Below are 22,805 nucleotides of genomic sequence, written 5' to 3' on the forward strand. Positions count from 1 at the left end.
TTTCATTGTGCAACAAAGATTGGCAGAATTGTGGACACTGGGGACGGTTGTTAAAAGATACAGATCAGTCGGACATTTGGGTGGAGAGATTGGAGATGGAGTTTAAAGTGGACACGTGAGAGGTGATGGGTTTTGAGAGTTTAAGGTGTAAGATGAAAGTTTTCAGTATATGGGAAGATCCAACACCAATGCCAATACCAATCCTAAGGAGCTCTGAATACTAAGGCATCTTGTTTCCTTAGGAGAGATCCAGAGGGACCTCAAGTCCATCACGCAAGAGGATCGGGTGTTAAAGAAGGCATGTGGCATGTTTGCCATCACTGTTTGGGGGCATTGAGTAGAGAAGCCAGGAAATCAAGAGAAGTTGTGTGAAGTTCATCGGGGCTGAGGGGCAATGGGATATAAAGTTCTGAAGGGGCTTAATGATCGCATTATTTTATCAGGGTGTAAATATCACAAACCAGATGACGTGAGTTGCTGCTGAAAGTGGGAGAGTTTAAAGGAGATTGATGAGGCTTGATTCCTTACGCAGAGGCTGGTAGGTGGGTGAAAAGCATTACAGGGGAGGCAGTGGAAGCAGATACGCTAACAATGTTCAAGAGGCGTTTAGAAAGACAGGTGAACAGATAGTGAACAGAGGGAGACAGACCATGTGAGGTGGGAATAGTTAGATTGGCAACACGGTCGACAGAGACATGGTGGGCCGAAGGGCCTGTTCCTGTGCTGTACTGTTCTATGTTCTGTGTTCTTTTCCTCGACCATTAATATCCCAGCCAGTCTAACCCCAATCCCCCCGCACTCCCAGCGCCATTTCACGTCGCACAGACTAATTCTTCTCTGCCAGCACTCTCGGTACCTTTTGGTAACTTGAGCCTAATTGTAACCACCTTCCTGCCTCTGTTCCAGGCCCGGTGCCGGTCCGGCTGGTGAAGGGGAACAACATGTGCTCCGGGAGAGTCGAGGTCTATCACAACTCCACCTGGGGCACCGTCTGCGGCAGGAGCTGGGACACGAATGCGGCGGACGTGGTCTGCAGGGCATTGAACTGTGGGACGGCCCAGTCAGTGACAAGAGATGCCTCCTACGGAGAGGGCACAGGGGACATCTGGGTGGATGGGGTAAAGTGTAACGGGACAGAGACTGTCCTGGACCAGTGCCCTGCCAGCCCATGGGGGGTGAACAACTGCACACACGGAGAGGACGCTGGAGTCTCCTGCACAGGTGAGTGTGGGTGGGGCTCTTACACCTTTTGGATGGGTTTCCATGCTGGGTTCGGGGATTGTAACCTGAAACTAAAGTTCTAAAGATTGTTCAGTGTTTGTGACAAAACTTTCCGATTTCTCAACGACAACCACAAAAGGCCACGACGCCGCAGTCTCCACTCGGTCTCCACACACGTCGATGTCCCATGTATTGTATCCCCACTCTAGCTTCCTTCTGTCTTCAATGTACATCCCAGGCTAAGGCTGCTCTCCCTAATTTCCCACACCCTTTATTCTCCCACACTCTTCAACCCAACTCTCCCCACTCCATGCTCCCTTTAGTGTCCCAGATCCTCTAACCTAACACACCGTGTACTCGTCAATGTCCCTCACAGTCTAACCGAACTCGACTACCACTCCTCACACCAGTGTAGATGCCGCCCTGTCTAATCGTGACTCCCCTCTCACCCATTTCACGTTGCATGTCCCACACAGCCGGATCCCACTTGCCCTCCCCCCCAACCCCCAGTGTGATTTCCCCCACTCCCAACACAGCTCCACACCTTCTCAAATCCCATGAATATCAGAAAATGTTGAATCCTGCTCCCTCCTTATTTCCCACGTCCTTCATTGTCCTAACCTTAAAATCAAAAGCTTTCCTGACTCTGTTCCAGGCCCGGTGCCCGTCCGGCTGGTGAAGGGGAACAACATGTGCTCCGGGAGAGTCGAGGTCTATCATAACTCCACCTGGGGCACGGTCTGCGGCAGGAGCTGGGACACGAATGCGGCGGACGTGGTCTGCAGGGCATTGAACTGTGGGACGGCCCGGTCAGTGACAAGAGATGCCTCCTACGGAGAGGGCACTGGGGATATCTGGCTGGATGGGGTAAAGTGTAACGGGACAGAGCCTGCCCTGGACCAGTGCCCTGCCAGCCCATGGGGGGTGAACAACTGCACACACGGAGAGGACGCTGGAGTCTCCTGCACAGGTGAGTGTGGGTGTGGCTGACATCAGTGACTTTAAGCTCAAACTTGTTTTCCAATGATTGTTGAATACTTACTTTGAAATTGTTTCATGGTACAACAAAGATTGGCAGAATTGTGGACACTGGGGAAGGTTGTGAAAACAGTTGGACATTTGGGTGGAGAAATGGAAGATGGAGTTTAATCTGGGCAAATGTGAGGTGTTGGGTTTGGAGAGATTAAGGGTTAAGATCAAAAAATTTTCAGTATATGGGAAGATCCAACAGCAATCCCAACGCCAATACCAATCCTAAGGAGCTCTGAATACTCAGACATCTTGTTTCCTTAGGAGAGATCCGGAGGGACCTCAAGTCCATAACACAAGAGGATCGGGTGTTAAAGAAGGCATGTGGCATGTTTGCCATCACTGTTTGGGGGCATTGAGTAGAGAAGGTAGGAGATCAAGAGAAGTTGTCTGAAGTTCATCGGGGGCTGAGGGACAATCGGACATAAAATTCTGAAGAGGGTTGACGGTCACATTATTTTCTCAGGGTGTAAATATCAAAGAACGGACGGCTTAAGTTGCCTGTAGAAGTTTAAAAGAGATTGATGAGGCATGATTTTTTTATGCAGAGGCTGTTAGGTGGGTGAAAAGCATTACAGGGGAGGCAGTGGAAGCAGATACGCTAACAATGTTCAAGAGGCATTGAGAAAGACAAGTGAGCAGACATTGAACAGAGGGAGACAGACCATGTGAGGTGGGAAGAGTTAGATTGGCATCACGGTTGGCACAGACATGGTGGGCCGAAGGGCCTGTTCCTGTGCTGTACTATCCTGTGTTCTGTGTTCTTTTCCTTGACCATTAATGTCCCACCCAGTCTAACCCCACTCCCCCCTCACTCCTGGCACCATTTCACGTCACACAGTCTGATCCTTCTCTCCCTTGACTCTCGGCACCTGTCGGTAACTTGAGCCTAATTTTCACCACATTCCTGCCCGTTCCAGGCCCGGTGCCCGTCCGGCTGGTGAAGGGGAACAACATGTGCTCCGGGAGAGTCGAGGTCTATCACAACTCCACCTGGGGCACCGTCTGCGGCAGGAGCTGGGACACGAATGCGGCGGATGTGGTCTGCAGGGCATTGAACTGTGGGACGGCCCGGTCAGTGACAAGAGATGCCTCCTACGGAGAGGGCACTGGGTACATCTGGCTGGATGGGGTGAAGTGTCACGGGACAGAGACTGCCCTCGACCAGTGCCCTGCCAGCCCATGGGGAGTGAATAACTGCACACACGGAGAGGATGCTGGAGTCTCCTGTACAGGTGATTGTGGGTGGGGCTCTTACCCCCTCGTCGATGGGTTTCCATGCTGGGTTCGGGGATTGTCACCTGAAACTCATATTCTAAAGATTGTTCAGTGTTTGTTGCAAAACTTTCCGACTTCTTAACAACAACCACTAAAGGCCACAACACCCCAGTCTCCACTCGGTCTCCACACACGTCGACGTCCCATGTATTGTATCCCCACTCTAGCTTCCCTCTGCCTTCAATCTACATCCCAGGCTAAGGCTGCTCTCCCTCATTTCCCACACCCTTTATTCTCCCCCACTGTTCAACCCAACTCTCCCCACTGCATGCACCCTTTAGTGTCCCAGATCGTCTAACCTAACACTCAGTGTACACTTCAATGTCCCTCACAGTCTAACCGAACTCGATTTCCACTCCTCACACCTGTGTGGATGTCGCCCTGTCTAATCCTGACTCCCCTCTCACCCATTTCACCTTCCACGTCCCACACAGCCTGATCCCACTTGCCCTCCCCTCCCAGCCCCCAGTGTGATTTCCCCCACGCCCAACACAGCTCCACACCTTCTCAAATCCCATCCATATCGGAAAATGTTGAATCCTGCTCTCTCCTTATTTCCCACGTCCTTCATTGTCCTAACCTTAAACTCAATAACTTTCCCGCCTCTGTTGCAGGCCCGGTGCCCGTCCGGCTGGTGAAGGGGAACAACATGTGCTCCGGGAGAGTCGAGGTCTATCACAACTCCACCTGGGGCACCGTCTGCGGCAGGAGCTGGGACACGAATGCGGCGGATGTGGTCTGCAGGGCATTGAACTGTGGGACGGCCCGGTCCGTGACAACAAATGCTTCCTATGGAGAGGGCACTGGTGACATCTGGCTGGATGGGGTGAAGTGTAACAGGACAGAGCCTGCCCTGGACCAGTGCCCTGCCAGCCCATTGGGGGTGAACAACTGCACACACGGAGAGGACGCTGGAGTCTCCTGCACAGGTGAATGTGGGTGGGGCTGTTACCCCCTCGTTGAGTGGGTTTCTACACTGGGATCAGTGACTTTAACCTTAAACTTGTTTTCCGATTATTCTTGAGTACTTACTTTGAAATCATTTCATTGTGCAACAAAGATTGGCAGAATTGTGGACACTGGGGACGGTTGTTAAAAGATACAGATCAGTCGGACATTTGGGTGGAGAGATTGGAGATGGAGTTTAAAGTGGACACGTGAGAGGTGATGGGTTTTGAGAGTTTAAGGTGTAAGATGAAAGTTTTCAGTATATGGGAAGATCCAACACCAATGCCAATACCAATCCTAAGGAGCTCTGAATACTAAGGCATCTTGTTTCCTTAGGAGAGATCCAGAGGGACCTCAAGTCCATCACGCAAGAGGATCGGGTGTTAAAGAAGGCATGTGGCATGTTTGCCATCACTGTTTGGGGGCATTGAGTAGAGAAGCCAGGAAATCAAGAGAAGTTGTGTGAAGTTCATCGGGGCTGAGGGGCAATGGGATATAAAGTTCTGAAGGGGCTTAATGATCGCATTATTTTATCAGGGTGTAAATATCACAAACCAGATGACGTGAGTTGCTGCTGAAAGTGGGAGAGTTTAAAGGAGATTGATGAGGCTTGATTCCTTACGCAGAGGCTGGTAGGTGGGTGAAAAGCATTACAGGGGAGGCAGTGGAAGCAGATACGCTAACAATGTTCAAGAGGCGTTTAGAAAGACAGGTGAACAGATAGTGAACAGAGGGAGACAGACCATGTGAGGTGGGAATAGTTAGATTGGCAACACGGTCGACAGAGACATGGTGGGCCGAAGGGCCTGTTCCTGTGCTGTACTGTTCTATGTTCTGTGTTCTTTTCCTCGACCATTAATATCCCAGCCAGTCTAACCCCAATCCCCCCGCACTCCCAGCGCCATTTCACGTCGCACAGACTAATTCTTCTCTGCCAGCACTCTCGGTACCTTTTGGTAACTTGAGCCTAATTGTAACCACCTTCCTGCCTCTGTTCCAGGCCCGGTGCCGGTCCGGCTGGTGAAGGGGAACAACATGTGCTCCGGGAGAGTCGAGGTCTATCACAACTCCACCTGGGGCACCGTCTGCGGCAGGAGCTGGGACACGAATGCGGCGGACGTGGTCTGCAGGGCATTGAACTGTGGGACGGCCCAGTCAGTGACAAGAGATGCCTCCTACGGAGAGGGCACAGGGGACATCTGGGTGGATGGGGTAAAGTGTAACGGGACAGAGACTGTCCTGGACCAGTGCCCTGCCAGCCCATGGGGGGTGAACAACTGCACACACGGAGAGGACGCTGGAGTCTCCTGCACAGGTGAGTGTGGGTGGGGCTCTTACACCTTTTGGATGGGTTTCCATGCTGGGTTCGGGGATTGTAACCTGAAACTAAAGTTCTAAAGATTGTTCAGTGTTTGTGACAAAACTTTCCGATTTCTCAACGACAACCACAAAAGGCCACGACGCCGCAGTCTCCACTCGGTCTCCACACACGTCGATGTCCCATGTATTGTATCCCCACTCTAGCTTCCTTCTGTCTTCAATGTACATCCCAGGCTAAGGCTGCTCTCCCTAATTTCCCACACCCTTTATTCTCCCACACTCTTCAACCCAACTCTCCCCACTCCATGCTCCCTTTAGTGTCCCAGATCCTCTAACCTAACACTCCGTGTACTCGTCAATGTCCCTCACAGTCTAACCGAACTCGACTACCACTCCTCACACCAGTGTAGATGCCGCCCTGTCTAATTGTGACTCCCCTCTCACCCATTTCACGTTGCATGTCCCACACAGCCGGATCCCACTTGCCCTCCCCCCCAACCCCCAGTGTGATTTCCCCCACTCCCAACACAGCTCCACACCTTCTCAAATCCCATGAATATCAGAAAATGTTGAATCCTGCTCCCTCCTTATTTCCCACGTCCTTCATTGTCCTAACCTTAAAATCAAAAGCTTTCCTGACTCTGTTCCAGGCCCGGTGCCCGTCCGGCTGGTGAAGGGGAACAACATGTGCTCCGGGAGAGTCGAGGTCTATCATAACTCCACCTGGGGCACGGTCTGCGGCAGGAGCTGGGACACGAATGCGGCGGACGTGGTCTGCAGGGCATTGAACTGTGGGACGGCCCGGTCAGTGACAAGAGATGCCTCCTACGGAGAGGGCACTGGGGATATCTGGCTGGATGGGGTAAAGTGTAACGGGACAGAGCCTGCCCTGGACCAGTGCCCTGCCAGCCCATGGGGGGTGAACAACTGCACACACGGAGAGGACGCTGGAGTCTCCTGCACAGGTGAGTGTGGGTGTGGCTGACATCAGTGACTTTAAGCTCAAACTTGTTTTCCAATGATTGTTGAATACTTACTTTGAAATTGTTTCATGGTACAACAAAGATTGGCAGAATTGTGGACACTGGGGAAGGTTGTGAAAACAGTTGGACATTTGGGTGGAGAAATGGAAGATGGAGTTTAATCTGGGCAAATGTGAGGTGTTGGGTTTGGAGAGATTAAGGTGTAAGATCAAAAAATTTTCAGTATATGGGAAGATCCAACAGCAATCCCAATGCCAATACCAATCCTAAGGAGCTCTGAATACTCAGACATCTTGTTTCCTTAGGAGAGATCCGGAGGGACCTCAAGTCCATAACACAAGAGGATCGGGTGTTAAAGAAGGCATGTGGCATGTTTGCCATCACTGTTTGGGGGCATTGAGTAGAGAAGGTAGGAAATCAAGAGAAGTTGTCTGAAGTTCATCGGGGGCTGAGGGACAATCGGACATAAAATTCTGAAGAGGGTTGACGGTCACATTATTTTCTCAGGGTGTAAATATCAAAGAACGGACGGCTTAAGTTGCCTGTAGAAGTTTAAAAGAGATTGATGAGGCATGATTTTTTTATGCAGAGGCTGTTAGGTGGGTGAAAAGCATTACAGGGGAGGCAGTGGAAGCAGATACGCTAACAATGTTCAAGAGGCATTGAGAAAGACAAGTGAGCAGACATTGAACAGAGGGAGACAGACCATGTGAGGTGGGAAGAGTTAGATTGGCATCACGGTTGGCACAGACATGGTGGGCCGAAGGGCCTGTTCCTGTGCTGTACTATCCTGTGTTCTGTGTTCTTTTCCTTGACCATTAATGTCCCACCCAGTCTAACCCCACTCCCCCCTCACTCCTGGCACCATTTCACGTCACACAGTCTGATCCTTCTCTCCCTTGACTCTCGGCACCTGTCGGTAACTTGAGCCTAATTTTCACCACATTCCTGCCCGTTCCAGGCCCGGTGCCCGTCCGGCTGGTGAAGGGGAACAACATGTGCTCCGGGAGAGTCGAGGTCTATCACAACTCCACCTGGGGCACCGTCTGCGGCTGGAGCTGGGACACGAATGCGGCGGATGTGGTCTGCAGGGCATTGAACTGTGGGACGGCCCGGTCAGTGACAAGAGATGCCTCCTACGGAGAGGGCACTGGGTACATCTGGCTGGATGGGGTGAAGTGTCACGGGACAGAGACTGCCCTCGACCAGTGCCCTGCCAGCCCATGGGGAGTGAATAACTGCACACACGGAGAGGATGCTGGAGTCTCCTGTACAGGTGATTGTGGGTGGGGCTCTTACCCCCTCGTCGATGGGTTTCCATGCTGGGTTCGGGGATTGTCACCTGAAACTCATATTCTAAAGATTGTTCAGTGTTTGTTGCAAAACTTTCCGACTTCTTAACAACAACCACTAAAGGCCACAACACCCCAGTCTCCACTCGGTCTCCACACACGTCGACGTCCCATGTATTGTATCCCCACTCTAGCTTCCCTCTGCCTTCAATCTACATCCCAGGCTAAGGCTGCTCTCCCTCATTTCCCACACCCTTTATTCTCCCCCACTGTTCAACCCAACTCTCCCCACTGCATGCACCCTTTAGTGTCCCAGATCGTCTAACCTAACACTCAGTGTACACTTCAATGTCCCTCACAGTCTAACCGAACTCGATTTCCACTCCTCACACCTGTGTGGATGTCGCCCTGTCTAATCCTGACTCCCCTCTCACCCATTTCACCTTCCACGTCCCACACAGCCTGATCCCACTTGCCCTCCCCTCCCAGCCCCCAGTGTGATTTCCCCCACGCCCAACACAGCTCCACACCTTCTCAAATCCCATCCATATCGGAAAATGTTGAATCCTGCTCTCTCCTTATTTCCCACGTCCTTCATTGTCCTAACCTTAAACTCAATAACTTTCCCGCCTCTGTTGCAGGCCCGGTGCCCGTCCGGCTGGTGAAGGGGAACAACATGTGTTCTGGGAGAGTCGAGGTCTATCACAACTCCACCTGGGGCACCGTCTGTGGCAGGAGCTGGGATACGAATGCGGCGCACGTGGTCTGCAGGGTGTTGAATTGTGGGACGTCCCAGTCAGTCACAAGAGATTCTTCCTATGGAGAGGGCACTGGGGACATCTGGCTGGATGGGATGAAATGTAACGGAACAGAGACTGCCCTGGACCAGTGCCCTGCCAGCCCATGGGGGGTGAACAACTGCACACACGGAGAGGATGCTGGAGTCTCCTGCTCAGGTGAGTGTGGGTGCGGCTGTTACCCCCTCGGGTGGGTGGGTTTCGACGCTGGCGTCAGGGATTGTAACCTGAAAATCATGTTCTAACTATTGTTCAGTATTTGTGACAAAACTTCCCTATTTCTCAACTACAACCGCTATCTCCCACAACACCGCAGTCTCCACTCATACTCCACACACGTGACATCCCATGTATTCTATCCCCAGTCTAGCTTTCCTCTCACTTAAATGTACATCCCAGGCTAAGGCTGCTCTCCTGCATTTCCCACACCCTTCATTCTCCCACACTCTTCAACCCAACTCTCCTTACTCCATGCACCTACTGGTGTCCCAGATAGTCTCACCTAACACTCTGTGTACACTTCAGTGTCCCTGCCCGTCTCACAGGAACCAGAGGAGTAGGTCAGAGGAAGAAGCGGATGGGGAGAATCAGATCTGACAGGTTGAGAGGCTTTGAGGAAGGAGAAGCAGAGTACAGGCTATAAAAGTCGTAAGGTGGATGGGCTAAAGTGCATTTTCTTAAATTCAAGAAGCATTGGGAATAAGGGAGATGAACTGAGAGCTTGAATAAGTACATGGGACTACAATATTGTGGCTATTACAGAGACATGGCTGACATCAGGGCAGGAATGGATATTGAATATTCCTGGTTTTCAGTGTTTTAAAAGGGGTAGGGAGGTGGGGAGAAGAGGATGAGGGGTGGTGTTACTGGTCAGGGACACTATTACAGCTGCAGGAAGGGGCATAATGTGGAAGGATCCTCGCTAGAGTCAATATAGGTGGAAGTTAGGAACAAGAAAGCAGCAGTCTACTGGGAGTATTCCCTAGGCTCCCTGGTAGCAGTCGGGATACTGAGGAGCAGATTGGGAGGCAGATTTTGGAAAGGTGCGAAAATAAGAGGGTTTTATAGTGGGAGACTTCAACTTCCCAAATATTGATTGGCACCTGCTTAGTGCCAAAGGTTGAGACGAGGCGGAGTTTGTTAAGTGTGTCCAGGACGGATTCCTGACACAGTATGTTGACAGGCTGACTGGAGGGAATGCCATATTAGAGCTAGTTTTCGGTAATGAACTGGGTCAGGTGACAGATCTATCGGTGGGTGAGCATTTGGGGGTGCTCCCTAACCTTTAGAATTGTCATGGACAGGGATAGGAGGAAAGAGGACGGGAAGATATTTAATTGGGGAAAGGCGAATTATGAGGCTATAAGGCGAGAACTTGAGAGTGTAAATTGGGATGACATTTTTGAAGGGAAATGTACTATGGAGATATGGTCGATGTTTAGGGATCTGTTGCAGGATGTTAGGGATAAATTTGTCCCGGTGAGGTAGAGAAGGAATGGCAGGGTGAAGGAACTGTGGGTGATGAGAGGTGGAACAACTAGTTAGGAAGAAGAAGGCAGCATACATAAGGTGTAAGCAGCAAGGATCAGATAGGGCTTGTGAGGAATATAGAGTAGCAAGGAAGGAACTTAAGAAGGGGCTGAGGAGAGCGAGAAGGGGACATGAAAAGGCTTTGGCAAGTAGGAGAATCCCAAGGCTTTTTCCTTGTACGTGAAGAGCAGAAGGATGACAGGAGTAAAGGTAGGTCCAATTAGAGACAAAGGTGGGAAGATGTGCCTGGAAGCTGTGGAAGTGGGTGAGGTTCTCAGTGAATACTTCTCCTCAGTATTCACCAAGGCGAGGGGTCTTGATAACGCTGAGGACAGTGTTGGTAAGGGTAATGTTCTAGAGTATGTAGATATCAAGAGAGAGGATGTGTTGGAGCTGTTAGAAAATATTAGGATAGATAAGTCCCTAGGGCCTGATGCAATATTCCCCAGGCTGCTGCGTGAGGCGAGGGAGGAGATTGCTGAGCCGTTGGCTAGGATCTTTGTGTCCTCGTTGTCCACGGGGATGGTACCGCAGGATTGGAGGGTGGCGAATGTTGTCCTCTTATTCAAAAAGGTAGTAGGGATAGTCCATGGGATTACAGACCAGTGAGCCTTACGTCTGTGGTGGGTAAGCTGTCAGAAAGGATTCTAAGAGATAGGATCTATGGGCATTTAGAAAATCATGGTCTGATCAGGGACAGCCAGCATGGCTCTGTGAAGGGAAGATCTTGCCTCACAAGCCTGATGGGGTTCTTTGAGGAGGTGACCAGGAAGATTGATGAGGGTAGTGCAGTAGATGTGGTCCACATGGATTTCAATAAGGCATTTGACAAGGTTCCGCATGGTAGGATGCTTCAGAAGGTCAGAGGCCAAGGGATCCAGGGAGGCTTGGCTGTGTGGATTCAGAATTGGATTGCCTGTAGAGAGCAGAGGGTTGTAGTGGAGGGAGTGCATTTGGATTGGAGGGCTGTGACTAGTGGTTTCCCACAGGGATCGGTTCTAGGACCTCTTTGTGATATTTATTAATGACTTAGATGAGGGGGTGGAATGGTGGGTTAGCAAATTTGCAGATGACACAAAGATCAGTGGTGTTGTGGATAGTGTGGAGGGCTGTCGAAGCTTACAGAGGGATATTGATAGGATGCAGAGCTGGGCTGACGAGTGGCAGATGGAGATCAATCTGGAGTAGTGCGAGGTGGTACACTTTGGAAGGACAAACTCCAAGGCAGAGTACAAGGTAAATGGCAGGATTCTGGGCAGTGTAGAGGAGCAGAGGAATCTGGGAGTTCATATCCACAGATCACTGAAAGTTGCCCTGCAGGTGGATAGGGTAGTTAAGAAAGCTTATGGGATGTTAGCTTTCATAAGTCGTGGGATCTAGTTTAAGAACCGCAAAGTAATGATGCAGCTTTACAAAACGCTGGTTAGACCACACTTAGAGTACTGTGTCCAGTTCTGGTCGCCTCATTATAGGAAGGATGTGGAGGCGTTGGAAAGGGTGCAAAGGAGGTTTACCAGGATGCTGCCTGGATTAGAGAGTATGCATTATGAGGAGAGATGAAAGGAGCTTCGGCTTTATTCATTGGAGAGAAGGAGGATGAGAGGAGACATGATAGAGGTGTACAAAATATTAATAAGAATAGATAGAGTGGACAGCCAGCGCCTCTTTCCCAGGGCACCAACGCTCAATACAAGAGGGCATGGCTTTAAGGTATTGGGTGGGAAGTTCAAGGCAGATGTCAGAGGGAGGTTTTTCACCCAGAGAGTGGTTGGTGCATGGAATGCGCTGCCGGGGATGGTGGTGGAGGCTGATATGTTGGTCAAGTTCAAGAGATTGTTAGATAAGCAAATGGAGGAATTTAAGATAGAGGGTTATGTGGGAGGAAGGGGTTAGATATTTGTAGGTGTGGTTTGAAGGTCGGCACAACGTGGTGGGCTGAAGGGCCTGTATTGTGCTATATTGTTCTATGGTTCTAACCAAAATATACCCACTCCCCGCACCCTTTAATGTCCCACACAGTCTAACCAAACTTGACTTCCACTCCTCACTCCCGGGTAGATGCCGCCCTGTCTAATCCCGATCCCTTCTCACCCATTCCACCTTCCATGTCCGACACAGCCTGATCCCACTCGCCCTCCCCTTCCTGCCCCCCATTTCCCGCACTCCCAACTCATCTCCACACCTTCCCAAATCCCATCAGCATCAGAAAATGTTGAATCCTGCTCCCTCCTTATTTCCCACGTCTTTCATTATCCTGACCTGAAACTCAATAACCTTCCTGCCTCTGTTGCAGGCCCTGTGCCTGTCCGACTGGTGAAGGGGAACAACATGTGCTCCGGGAGAGTCGAGGTCTATCACAACTCCACCTGGGGCACCGTCTGCAGCAGGAACTGGGATACGAATGCAGCGGACGTGGTCTGCAGGGCATTGAACTGTGGGACGGCCCGGTCAGTGACAGGAGATGCCTCCTACGGAGAGGGCACTGGGGACATCTGGCTGGATGGGGTGAAGTGTAACGGGACAGAGCCTGCCCTGGACCAGTGCCCTGCCAGCCCATGGGGGGTGAATAACTGCACACACGGAGATGACGCTGGAGTCTCCTGCACAGGTGAGTGTGGGTGGGGCTGTCACCCCCTCGGTGAGTGGGTTTCAACGCTGGGGTCAGGGATTGTAATCTGAAACTTGTGTTCCATATGTTCTCGCGTGTTCGTTTCAAAACTTCCCGTTTTCTCAACTACAACCACTGAAGGCCACGATACCGCAGTCTACACTCAATCTCCACACACGTCAACATCCCACGTATTCCAACTCAACTCCAACTTCCCTCTGACTTCATAAAACATAGAACAGGACAGCACAGAACAGATCCTTCGGCCCACAAAGTTGTGCCGACATATGTATTCCCCCTATCTACAGAATGCCCATATCCCTCCATTTTCCTCTCATTCATGTGCTCATCCAAGCCCCTCTGAAAAGCCACCAATGAATTTGCCTCCAGCACCCAATCTGGCAACACATTCCAGGCATCCACTACTCTCTCAGTACAAAATGTACCCCTTACGTCTGTTCTGAGCCTACCCCCTCTCACCTTACATGCTTGCCCTCTGGTAATGGTGTTGGTATTGGCATTGGTATTAGTTTATTATTGTCACTTGTACCTAGGTACAGTGAAATACATGTCTTGCAGACTGATTGTATAGGCCAATTCAATACACAGCGCAGTTACATTGAGTTAGTACAGACTGCATTGAGGTAGTGCAGGTAAAAACAACAAAAGCACAGAGTAAAGTGTCACAGCTACAGAGAAAGTGCAGTGCTTTCAGGTGCAAGGTCACAACAAAGTAGATCGTGAGGTCAGAGTCTATCTCATCGTCCAAGGGAACCGTTCAATCGTGTTATCACAGTGGGATGGAAGCTCTCCTTGATCCTGGTTGTATGTGCCCTCAAGCTCCAGTATCTTCTGCCTGATTTGAGAGGAGAGAAGAGAGAATGACCCAAGTGGGTGGGGTCTTTGATTATGCTGGCTGCTTCACCAAGGCAGCGAGAAGTAAAGACAGTGTCCAAGGAGGGGAGGCTGGTTTATGTGACGAGCTGGGCTGTGCCCACAACTCTCTGCAGTTTCTTGTGATCCTGGGCTGAGCAGTTGCTGTACCAAGCTGTGATGCATCTAGATAAGATGCTTTCTATGGTACATCGATAAAAGTTGGTGAGTGTCAAAAGGACGTATCGAATTTCTTTAGCCTCGTGAGGAAGTGGAGGCGCTGGTGAGCTTTCTTGGCTGTGGCATCTATGTGATTTGATCAGGACAGGCTATTGGTGATGTTCACTCCCAGGAACTTGAAACTCTCAACCGTCTCGACCTCAGCACTGTTGATGTAGTCAGGTGCATGTACACCGCCCCCTTTCTTGATATTGAAGGAAAGGTTGTTGTCATGACACCATGTCACTAAGTTCTCTATCTCCTTCCTATTCTCCAACTCATCGCTGTGTGAGATACGGACCACAATAATGGTGTCATCTGCAAACTTGCAGATGGAGATAGAGCAGAATCTGGCCACACAGTCATGAGTGTATAGGGAGTAGAGTCGAGGACTGAGGACGCAGCCTTGTGGGGCACCAGTGTTGAGAATAATCGTGCCGGAGCTATTGCTGCCTATCCTCATTGATTGTGGTCTGTTGGTCAGAAAGTCAAGGATCCAGTTACAGAGGGTGGTGTTGAGTCCTAGGTCTTGGAGTTTGGTGACAAGCTTGCTTGGGATTATAATATTGAATGCAGAGCTGCAGTCAATAAATCTCAATCTCTCAATAATGGGATCTCTCAATAATGGGAAAAAGATATTGCTCGTCCGCCCTATCTATTCCCCTCATAAATTTATACACTTCCAACAGATCCCCCTCAGCCCCCGACGCTCCTGAGAGAAGAGACCAAATTTGTCCAGCCTGTCCTGATAGCACATGCCCTCTAATCCAGTCAGCATCCTGGTAAACCTCCCCTGCACCCTCTCTAAAGCCTCGACATCCTTCCTATAGTGAGGTGACCAGAATTGCAGAAACTTCAGTGCGTATTCCACTCAAAGTCTGCTCCCTCATTCCCCGCACCTTTTCATGTCCCACACTGTCCAACAAAACTGTCCCCACTTCCTGCACTCTTTAAGGTCTCACACTGTCCAGCCCAACTCTCCCCACTCCCTGCATCCTTTAATGTCCCAGAAAGTCAAGCTAAACACTCTGTACACACTTCCATGTCCCACACAGTCCAACCAAACTCGACACCCAATCCCCACACCCTTCTAGATGCCGCCATGTCAAAAGCTGACTCACCTCTCCCCCATTTTACCTTCCATGTCCTACGCAGCCTAATCCCACTCACACTCCTCTACCTGTCCCCCATGGGATTCCGCCCCCCCCCACCCCAACACATCTCCACACCTTCCCAGATCCCATGAATATCACAAAATGTGGAATCCTGCTCCCTCCTCATTTCCCACGTCCTTCATTATCCTGACCTTAAACTAATAATGTTCCTGTGTCTGTTCCAGGCCCGGTGCCGGTCCGGCTGGTGAAGGGGAACAACATGTGCTCCGGGAGAGTCGAGGTCTATCACAACTCCACCTGGGGCACCGTCTGTGGCAGGAACTGGGACACGAATGCGGCGGACGTGGTCTGCAGGACGTTGAACTGTGGGACGGCCCGGACAGTGACAAGAGATGCCTCCTACGGAGAGGGCACTGGGAACATCTGGCTGGATGGGGTGAAGTGTATCGGGACAGAGCCTGCCCTTGACCAGTGCTCTGCCAGCCCATGGGGGGTGAACAGCTGCACACACAGAGAGGACGCTGGAGTCTCCTGCACAGGTGAGTGTGGGTGGGGCTGTCACCCACTCGGTGAGTGGGTTTCGATGCTGGGGCCAGGGACTGTAACTTGAAACTTATATTCTAAGGGTTGTTCAGCGTTTGTTGCAAAACTTCCCAATTTTCTAAACTATAATGACTAAAGCCCACGATACCCCAGTCTCCACTCATTTTCCACACAAGACTACATCACATGTATTCTATCCCAACTGTTGCTTCCCTCTGCCTTCAATGTACATCCCAGGCTAAGGCTGCTCTCCCTCATTTCCCACACCCTTTATTCTCCCACACTGTTCAACCCAACTCTCCCCACTCCATGCTCCCTTTAGTGTCCCAGATCGTCTAACCTAACACTCCGTGTACACTTCAATGTCCCACACAGTCTAACCGAACTCGACTTCCACTCCTCACACCAGTGTAGATGCCGCCCTGTCTAATCCTGACTCCCCTCTCACCCATTTCACCTTCCACGTCCCACACAGCCTGATCCCACTCGCCCTCCCCTACCAGCCCCCAATGTGATTTCCCCCACTCCCAACACAGCTCCACACTTCTCAAATCCCAGCTATATCATAAAATGTTGAAACCTGCTGCCTCCTTATTTCCCACGTCTTTCATTATCCTGATATTAAACTCAATTACCTTCCTGCCTCTGTTGCAGGCCCGGTGCCGGTCCGGCTGGTGAAGGGGAACAACATGTGCTCCGGGAGAGTCGAGGTCTATCACAACTCCACCTGGGGCACCGTCTGCGGCAGGAGCTGGGACACGAATGCGGCGGACGTGGTCTGCAGGGCATTGAACTGTGGGACGGCCCAGTCAGTGACAAGAGATGCCTCCTACGGAGAGGGCACAGGGGACATCTGGGTGGATGGGGTAAAGTGTAACGGGACAGAGACTGTCCTGGACCAGTGCCCTGCCAGCCCATGGGGGGTGAACAACTGCACACACGGAGAGGACGCTGGAGTCTCCTGCACAGGTGAGTGTGGGTGGGGCTCTTACACCTTTTGGATGGGTTTCCATGCTGGGTTCGGGGATTGTAACCTGAAACTAAAGTTCTAAAGATTGTTCAGTGTTTGTGACAAAACTTTCCGATTTCTCAACGACAACCACAAAAGGCCACGACGCCGCAGTCTCCACTCGGTCTCCACACACGTCGATGTCCCATGTATTGTATCCCCACTCTAGCTTCCTTCTGTCTTCAATGTACATCCCAGGCTAAGGCTGCTCTCCCTAATTTCCCACACCCTTTATTCTCCCACACTCTTCAACCCAACTCTCCCCACTCCATGCTCCCTTTAGTGTCCCAGATCCTCTAACCTAACACACCGTGTACTCGTCAATGTCCCTCACAGTCTAACCGAACTCGACTACCACTCCTCACACCAGTGTAGATGCCGCCCTGTCTAATCGTGACTCCCCTCTCACCCATTTCACGTTGCATGTCCCACACAGCCGGATCCCACTTGCCCGCCCCCCCAACCCCCAGTGTGATTTCCCCCACTCCCAACACAGCTCCACACCTTCTCAAATCCCATGAATATCAGAAAATGTTGAATCCTGCTCCCTCCTTATTTCCCACGTCCTTCATTGTCCTAACCTTAAAATCAAAAGCTTTCCTGACTCTGTTCCAGGCCCGGTGCCCGTCCGGCTGGTGAAGGGGAACAACATGTGCTCCGGGAGAGTCGAGGTCTATCACAACTCCACCTGGGGCACCGTCTGTGGCAGGAGCTGGGACACGAATGCGGCGGACGTGGTCTGCAGTGCGTTGAACTGTGGGACGGCCCGGACAGTGACAAGAGATGCCTCCTACGGAGAGGGCACTGGGAACATCTGGCTGGATGGGGTGAAGTGTATCGGGACAGACACTGCCCTCGACCAGTGCTCTGCCAGCCCATGGGGGGTGAACAACTGCACACATGGAGAGGATGCTGGAGTCTCCTGCACAGGTGAGTGTGGGTGGGGCTGTCACCCACTCGGTGAGTGGGTTTCGATGCTGGGGTCAGGGATTGTAACTTGAAACTTATATTCTAAGGGTTGTTCAGTGTTCATTGCAAAACTTCCCAATTTCTGAACTACAACCACAAAAACCCACGACACCCCAGTCTCCACTCTTTTTCCACATACGTCGACATCCCATGTATTCCAGCCCAATTCCACCTTCCCTCTCACTTCATAAAACATAGAACACGACAGCACAGAACAGACCCTTTGGCCAACAATGTTGTGCTGACATATGTATTCCCCCTATTTACAGAATGCCCATATGCCTCCATTTTCCTCTCATTCATGTGCTCATCCAAGCCCCTCCGAAAAGCCACCAATGAATTTGCCTCCAGCACCCAATCTGGCAACGCACTCCAGGCATCCACCACTTTCTCAGTGCAAAACGTACCCCCTCAGGTCTGTTCTGAGCCTACCCCCTCTCACCTTAAATGCTTTCCCTCTGGTAATGGTGTTGGTATTGGCATTGGTATTGGTTTATTATTGTCACTTGTACCGAGGTACAGTGAAAAACATGTCTTGCAGACCGATAATTGGATCACTCAATAATGGTAAAAAGATATTGCTTGTCCGCCTGATCTATTCCCCTCATAAATTTATACACTTCTAACAGCCTCTGCTGCTTCAGGGAGAAGAGACCAAGTTTGTCCAGCCTCTCCTGATAGCACATGCCCTCTAATCCAGGGAGCATCCTGGTAAACCTCCTCTGCACCCTCTCTTAAAGCCTCAACATCCTTCCTATCGTGAGGTGACCAGAATTGCAGAAACTTCAGTGCAAATTCCAGTGTAAGGCTACTCCCACATTCTCCGCAGCCTTTAATGTCTCACACTGTCCAACCCAACTGTCCCAACTCCCTGCACCCTTTAGTGTCTCAGATAGTCTCACCGAGCACTCTGTACACACTTCAATGTCCCACACAATCCAATCCAACTCTCCCATTTCCTTGCGCCCTTCAATGTCCCACACTGCATATCCAAACTCAACACACACTCCCCAGACCCTTGTGGATACTGTCTGATACTGACTCCCCTCTCACCCATTTCACCTTGCATGTCCGACACAGCCAAATCCCACTCACCCTCCCCTACCTGCCCCCCATGTGATTTCCCCCACTCCCAACTCATCTCCACACCTTCCCAGATCCTTACCAGAAAATGTTGAATCCTGCTCCCTCCTTATTTACCACGTCCTTCATTATCCTGACCTTAAAATCAATAACTTTCCCGACTCTGTTCCAGGCCCGGTGCCGGTCCGGCTGGTGAAGGGGAACAACATGTGCTCCGGGAGAGTCGAGGTCTATCACAACTCCACCTGGGGCACCGTCTGCGGCAGGAGCTGGGATATGAATGCAGCGGACGTGGTCTGCAGGGTGCTGAACTGTGGGATGGCCCGGTCAGTGACAAGAGATGCCTCCTACAGAGAGGGCACTGGTGACATCTGGCTGGATGGGGTGAAGTGTAATGGGACAGAGCCTGCCCTCGACCAGTGCCCTACCAGCCCATGGGGGGTGAACAGCTGCACACACGGAGAGGACGCTGGAATCTCCTGCACAGGTGTGTGGGTGGGGCTGTTACCCCCTCAGTGAGTGGGTTTTGACACTGGGGTCAGAGATTGCAACCCGGAACTTAAATTCTAAAGGTTGTTCAGTGTTTGTTGCAAAACTTCCCGATATCTAAACTGCAACAACTAAAGCCCACGATACCCCTGTGTCCACTCATTCTCCACACATATCGACGTCCCATGTATTCTGTCCCAGCTCCACCTTCCCTCTCACTTCAATGTACATCCCAGTGTGAGGCTGCTCTCACTCCTTACCCGCACCCTTTAATGTCACACACACACCAACCCAACTCTCCCCACTCACTGCAGTCTTCAATGACACAGATAGTCTAACTGAACACACCGTACACACTTCAGTGTCGCACACGGTCTCACCCAACTCAACACTCACTCAAGACACCCTTGTCGATGCCGCTGTGTCTAATCCTGACTCCCCTCTCCCCCATTTCACCATCCCTGTCCGACACAGCCTGATCCCACTTGTCCTCCCCTACCTGTCCCCCATGTGATTTCCCCCACTCCCAACTCATCCCCACAGCTTCCCAGATCCCATCAATATCACAAAATGTTGAATCCTGCTTCCTCCTTATTTCCCACGTCCTTCATTATCCTGATCTTAAAATCAATAACTTTCCCACCTCTGTTGCAGGCCCAGTGCCCGTCCGGCTGGTGAAGGGGAACGACACGTGTTCCGGGAGAGTCGAGGTCTATCACAACTCCACCTGGGGCACCGTCTGCGGCAGGAGCTGGGACATGAATGCAGCAGATGTGGTCTGCAGTGCGTTGAACTGTGGGACGGCCCGGTCAGTGACAACAAATGCTTCCTACGGAGAGGGCACTGGGGACATCTGGCTGGATGGGGTAAAGTGTAACGGGACAGAGCCTGCCCTGGACCAGTGCCCTGCCAGCCCATGGGGGGTGAACAACTGCACACACGGAGAGGACGCTGGAGTCTCCTGCACAGGTGAGTGTGGGTGGGGCTGTTACCCCCTTGGGTGGGTGGGTTTCGACGGTGGTGTTCCAAATGTTCTTGAGTGTTTGTTTCAAAACTTCCCGATTTCTAAACTACAACCGCTGAAGGCCACGATACCGCAATCTGCACTCAATCTCCACACACGTCAACATCCCATGTATTTCTTTAGCCTCGTGAGGAAGTGGAGGCGCTGGTGAGCTTTCTTGGCTGTGGCATCTATGTGATTTGACCAGGACAGGATATTGGTGATGTTCACTCCCAGGAACTTGACCGTCTCGACCTCAGTACTGTTGATGTCGTCAGGTGCATGTACGCCACCCCCTTTCCTGAAGTCAATGACCAGCTCTTTTGTTGACATTGAGGGAAAGGTTGTTGTCATGACACCGTGCCACTAAGCTCTCTTTCTCCTTCCTGTTCTCCGACTCGTCGCTGTTTGAGATACGGCCTACAACGGTGGTGTCATCTGCAAACCTGTAGATGGAGTTAGAGCAGAATCTGGCCACACAGTCATGAGTGTATAGGGAGTAGAGTAGAGGGCTGAGGACACAGCCTTGTGGGGCACCAGTGTTGAGAATAATCGTACTGGAGGTATTGCTGCCTATCCTCACTGATTGCGGTCTGTCGGGCAGAAAGTCAAGGATCCAGTTACAGAGGGTGGTGTTGAGTCCTAGGTCTTGGAGTTTGGCGTTGTCTGCTTGGTATTATAGTATTGAAGGCAGAACTGTAGTCAATAAATCTCAATCTCTTTATAATGGGATCTCTCAATAATAGGAAAAAGATATTGCTTGTCCGCCCTATCTACTCCCCTCATAAATTTATACACTTCCAACAGATCCTCCCCGCAGCCCCCGCCGTTCCAGAGAGAAGAGACCAATTTTGTCCAGCCTCTCCTGATAGCACATGTCCTCTATTCCAGGCAGCATCCTGGTAAACCTTCCCTGCCCCCTCTCTAAAGCCTCGACATCCTTCCTATAGTGAGGTGACCAGAATTGCAGAAGCTTCAGTGCGTTTTCCAGTCTAAGGCTGCTCCCTCATTCTCCGCACCCTTTACTGTCCCACACTGTTCAACAAAACTGTCCCCACTCCCTGCACCCTTTAATGTCCCACACTCTCCAACTGAACTGTCCCCACTCCCTGCACCCTTTAATGTCCCAGATAGTCTCCCCGAACACTTTGTACACACTTCAATGTCCCACACAATCCAATCCAACTCTCCCAATTCCCCGCACCCTTCAATGTCCCACACTGCATATCCAAACTCAACACGCACTCCCCAGACACTTGTGGATGCTGCCCTCTCATATTGTCTCCCCTCTCACCCATTGCACCTTGCAGGTCCGACACAGCCAAATCTCACTCGACCTCCTCTTCCTGCCTCCTATGTGAACTCCCCCATTCCCAAACTATCTCCATACCTTCCCTAACACTTAACTCAATCACTTTCCAGCCTCTGTTCCAGGCCCAGTGCCTGTCCGGCTGGTGAAGGGGAACAACATGTGCTCCGGGAGAGTCGAGGTCTATCACAACTCCACCTGGGGCACCGTCTGCGGAAGGAGCTGGGATACGAATGCGGCAGACGTCGTCTGCAGGGTGTTGAACTGTGGGACGGCCCGGTTAGTGACAAGCGATGCCTCTTACGGAAAGGGCACTGGGAACATCTGGCTGGATGGGGTGAAGTGTATCGGGACAGAGCCTGCCCTCGACCAGTGCCCTGCCAGCCCATGGGGGGTGAACAGCTGCACACACAGAGAGGACGCTGGAGTCTCCTGCACAGGTGAGTGTGGGTGGGGCTGTCACCCACTCGGTGAGTGGGTTTCGATGCTGGGGTCAGGGATTGTAAATTGAAATTTATATTCTAAAGGTTGTTCAGCGTTTGTTGCAAAACTTCCCGATTTTCTAAATTATAATGACTAAAGCCCACGATACCCCAGTCTCTACTCATTCTCCACACAAGACTACATCACATGTATTCTATCCCAACTGTTGCTTCCCTCTGCCTTCAATGTACATCCCAGGCTAAGGCTGCTCTCCCTCATTTCCCACACCCTTTATTCTCCCACACTGTTCAACCCAACTCTCCCCACTCCATGCTCCCTTTAGTGTCCCAGATCGTCTAACCTAACACTCCGTGTACACTTCAATGTCCCTCATAGTCTAACCGAACTCGACTTCCACTCCTCACACCAGTGTAGATGCCGCCCTGTCTAATCCTGACTCCCCTCTCACCCATTTCACCTTCCACGTCCCACACAGCCTGATCCCACTTGCCCTCCCCTACCAGCCCCCAGTGTGATTTCCCCCACTCCCAACACAGCTCCACACTACTCAAATCCCAGCTATATCATAAAATGTTGAAACCTGCTGCCTCCTTATTTCCCACGTCTTTCATTATCCTGATATTAAACTCAATTACCTTCCTGCCTCTGTTGCAGGCCCGGTGCCGGTCCGGCTGGTGAAGGGGAACAACATGTGCTCCGGGAGAGTCGAGGTCTATCACAACTCCACCTGGGGCACCGTCTGC

General features: G+C 51.3%; 1 protein-coding gene across 1 annotated transcript in view; it reads left to right on the top strand.

The window, feature by feature from the left end:
- LOC127576405 (uncharacterized) overlaps positions 1 to 22,805 on the top strand; it is a 159,621-nt gene that overhangs the window by 69,526 nt on the left and 67,290 nt on the right. The window contains exons 12-14 of the mRNA XM_052026915.1: positions 15,438 to 15,493; positions 17,437 to 17,695; positions 19,961 to 20,275. Coding sequence (XP_051882875.1) covers positions 15,438 to 15,493; positions 17,437 to 17,695; positions 19,961 to 20,275 — 630 coding nt within the window. The remainder of the gene's footprint in view (positions 1 to 15,437; positions 15,494 to 17,436; positions 17,696 to 19,960; positions 20,276 to 22,805) is intronic.

This window comes from Pristis pectinata, chromosome 12, assembly GCF_009764475.1.
Source record: "Pristis pectinata isolate sPriPec2 chromosome 12, sPriPec2.1.pri, whole genome shotgun sequence".
NCBI classification, from domain to species: Eukaryota; Metazoa; Chordata; class Chondrichthyes; order Rhinopristiformes; family Pristidae; genus Pristis; species Pristis pectinata.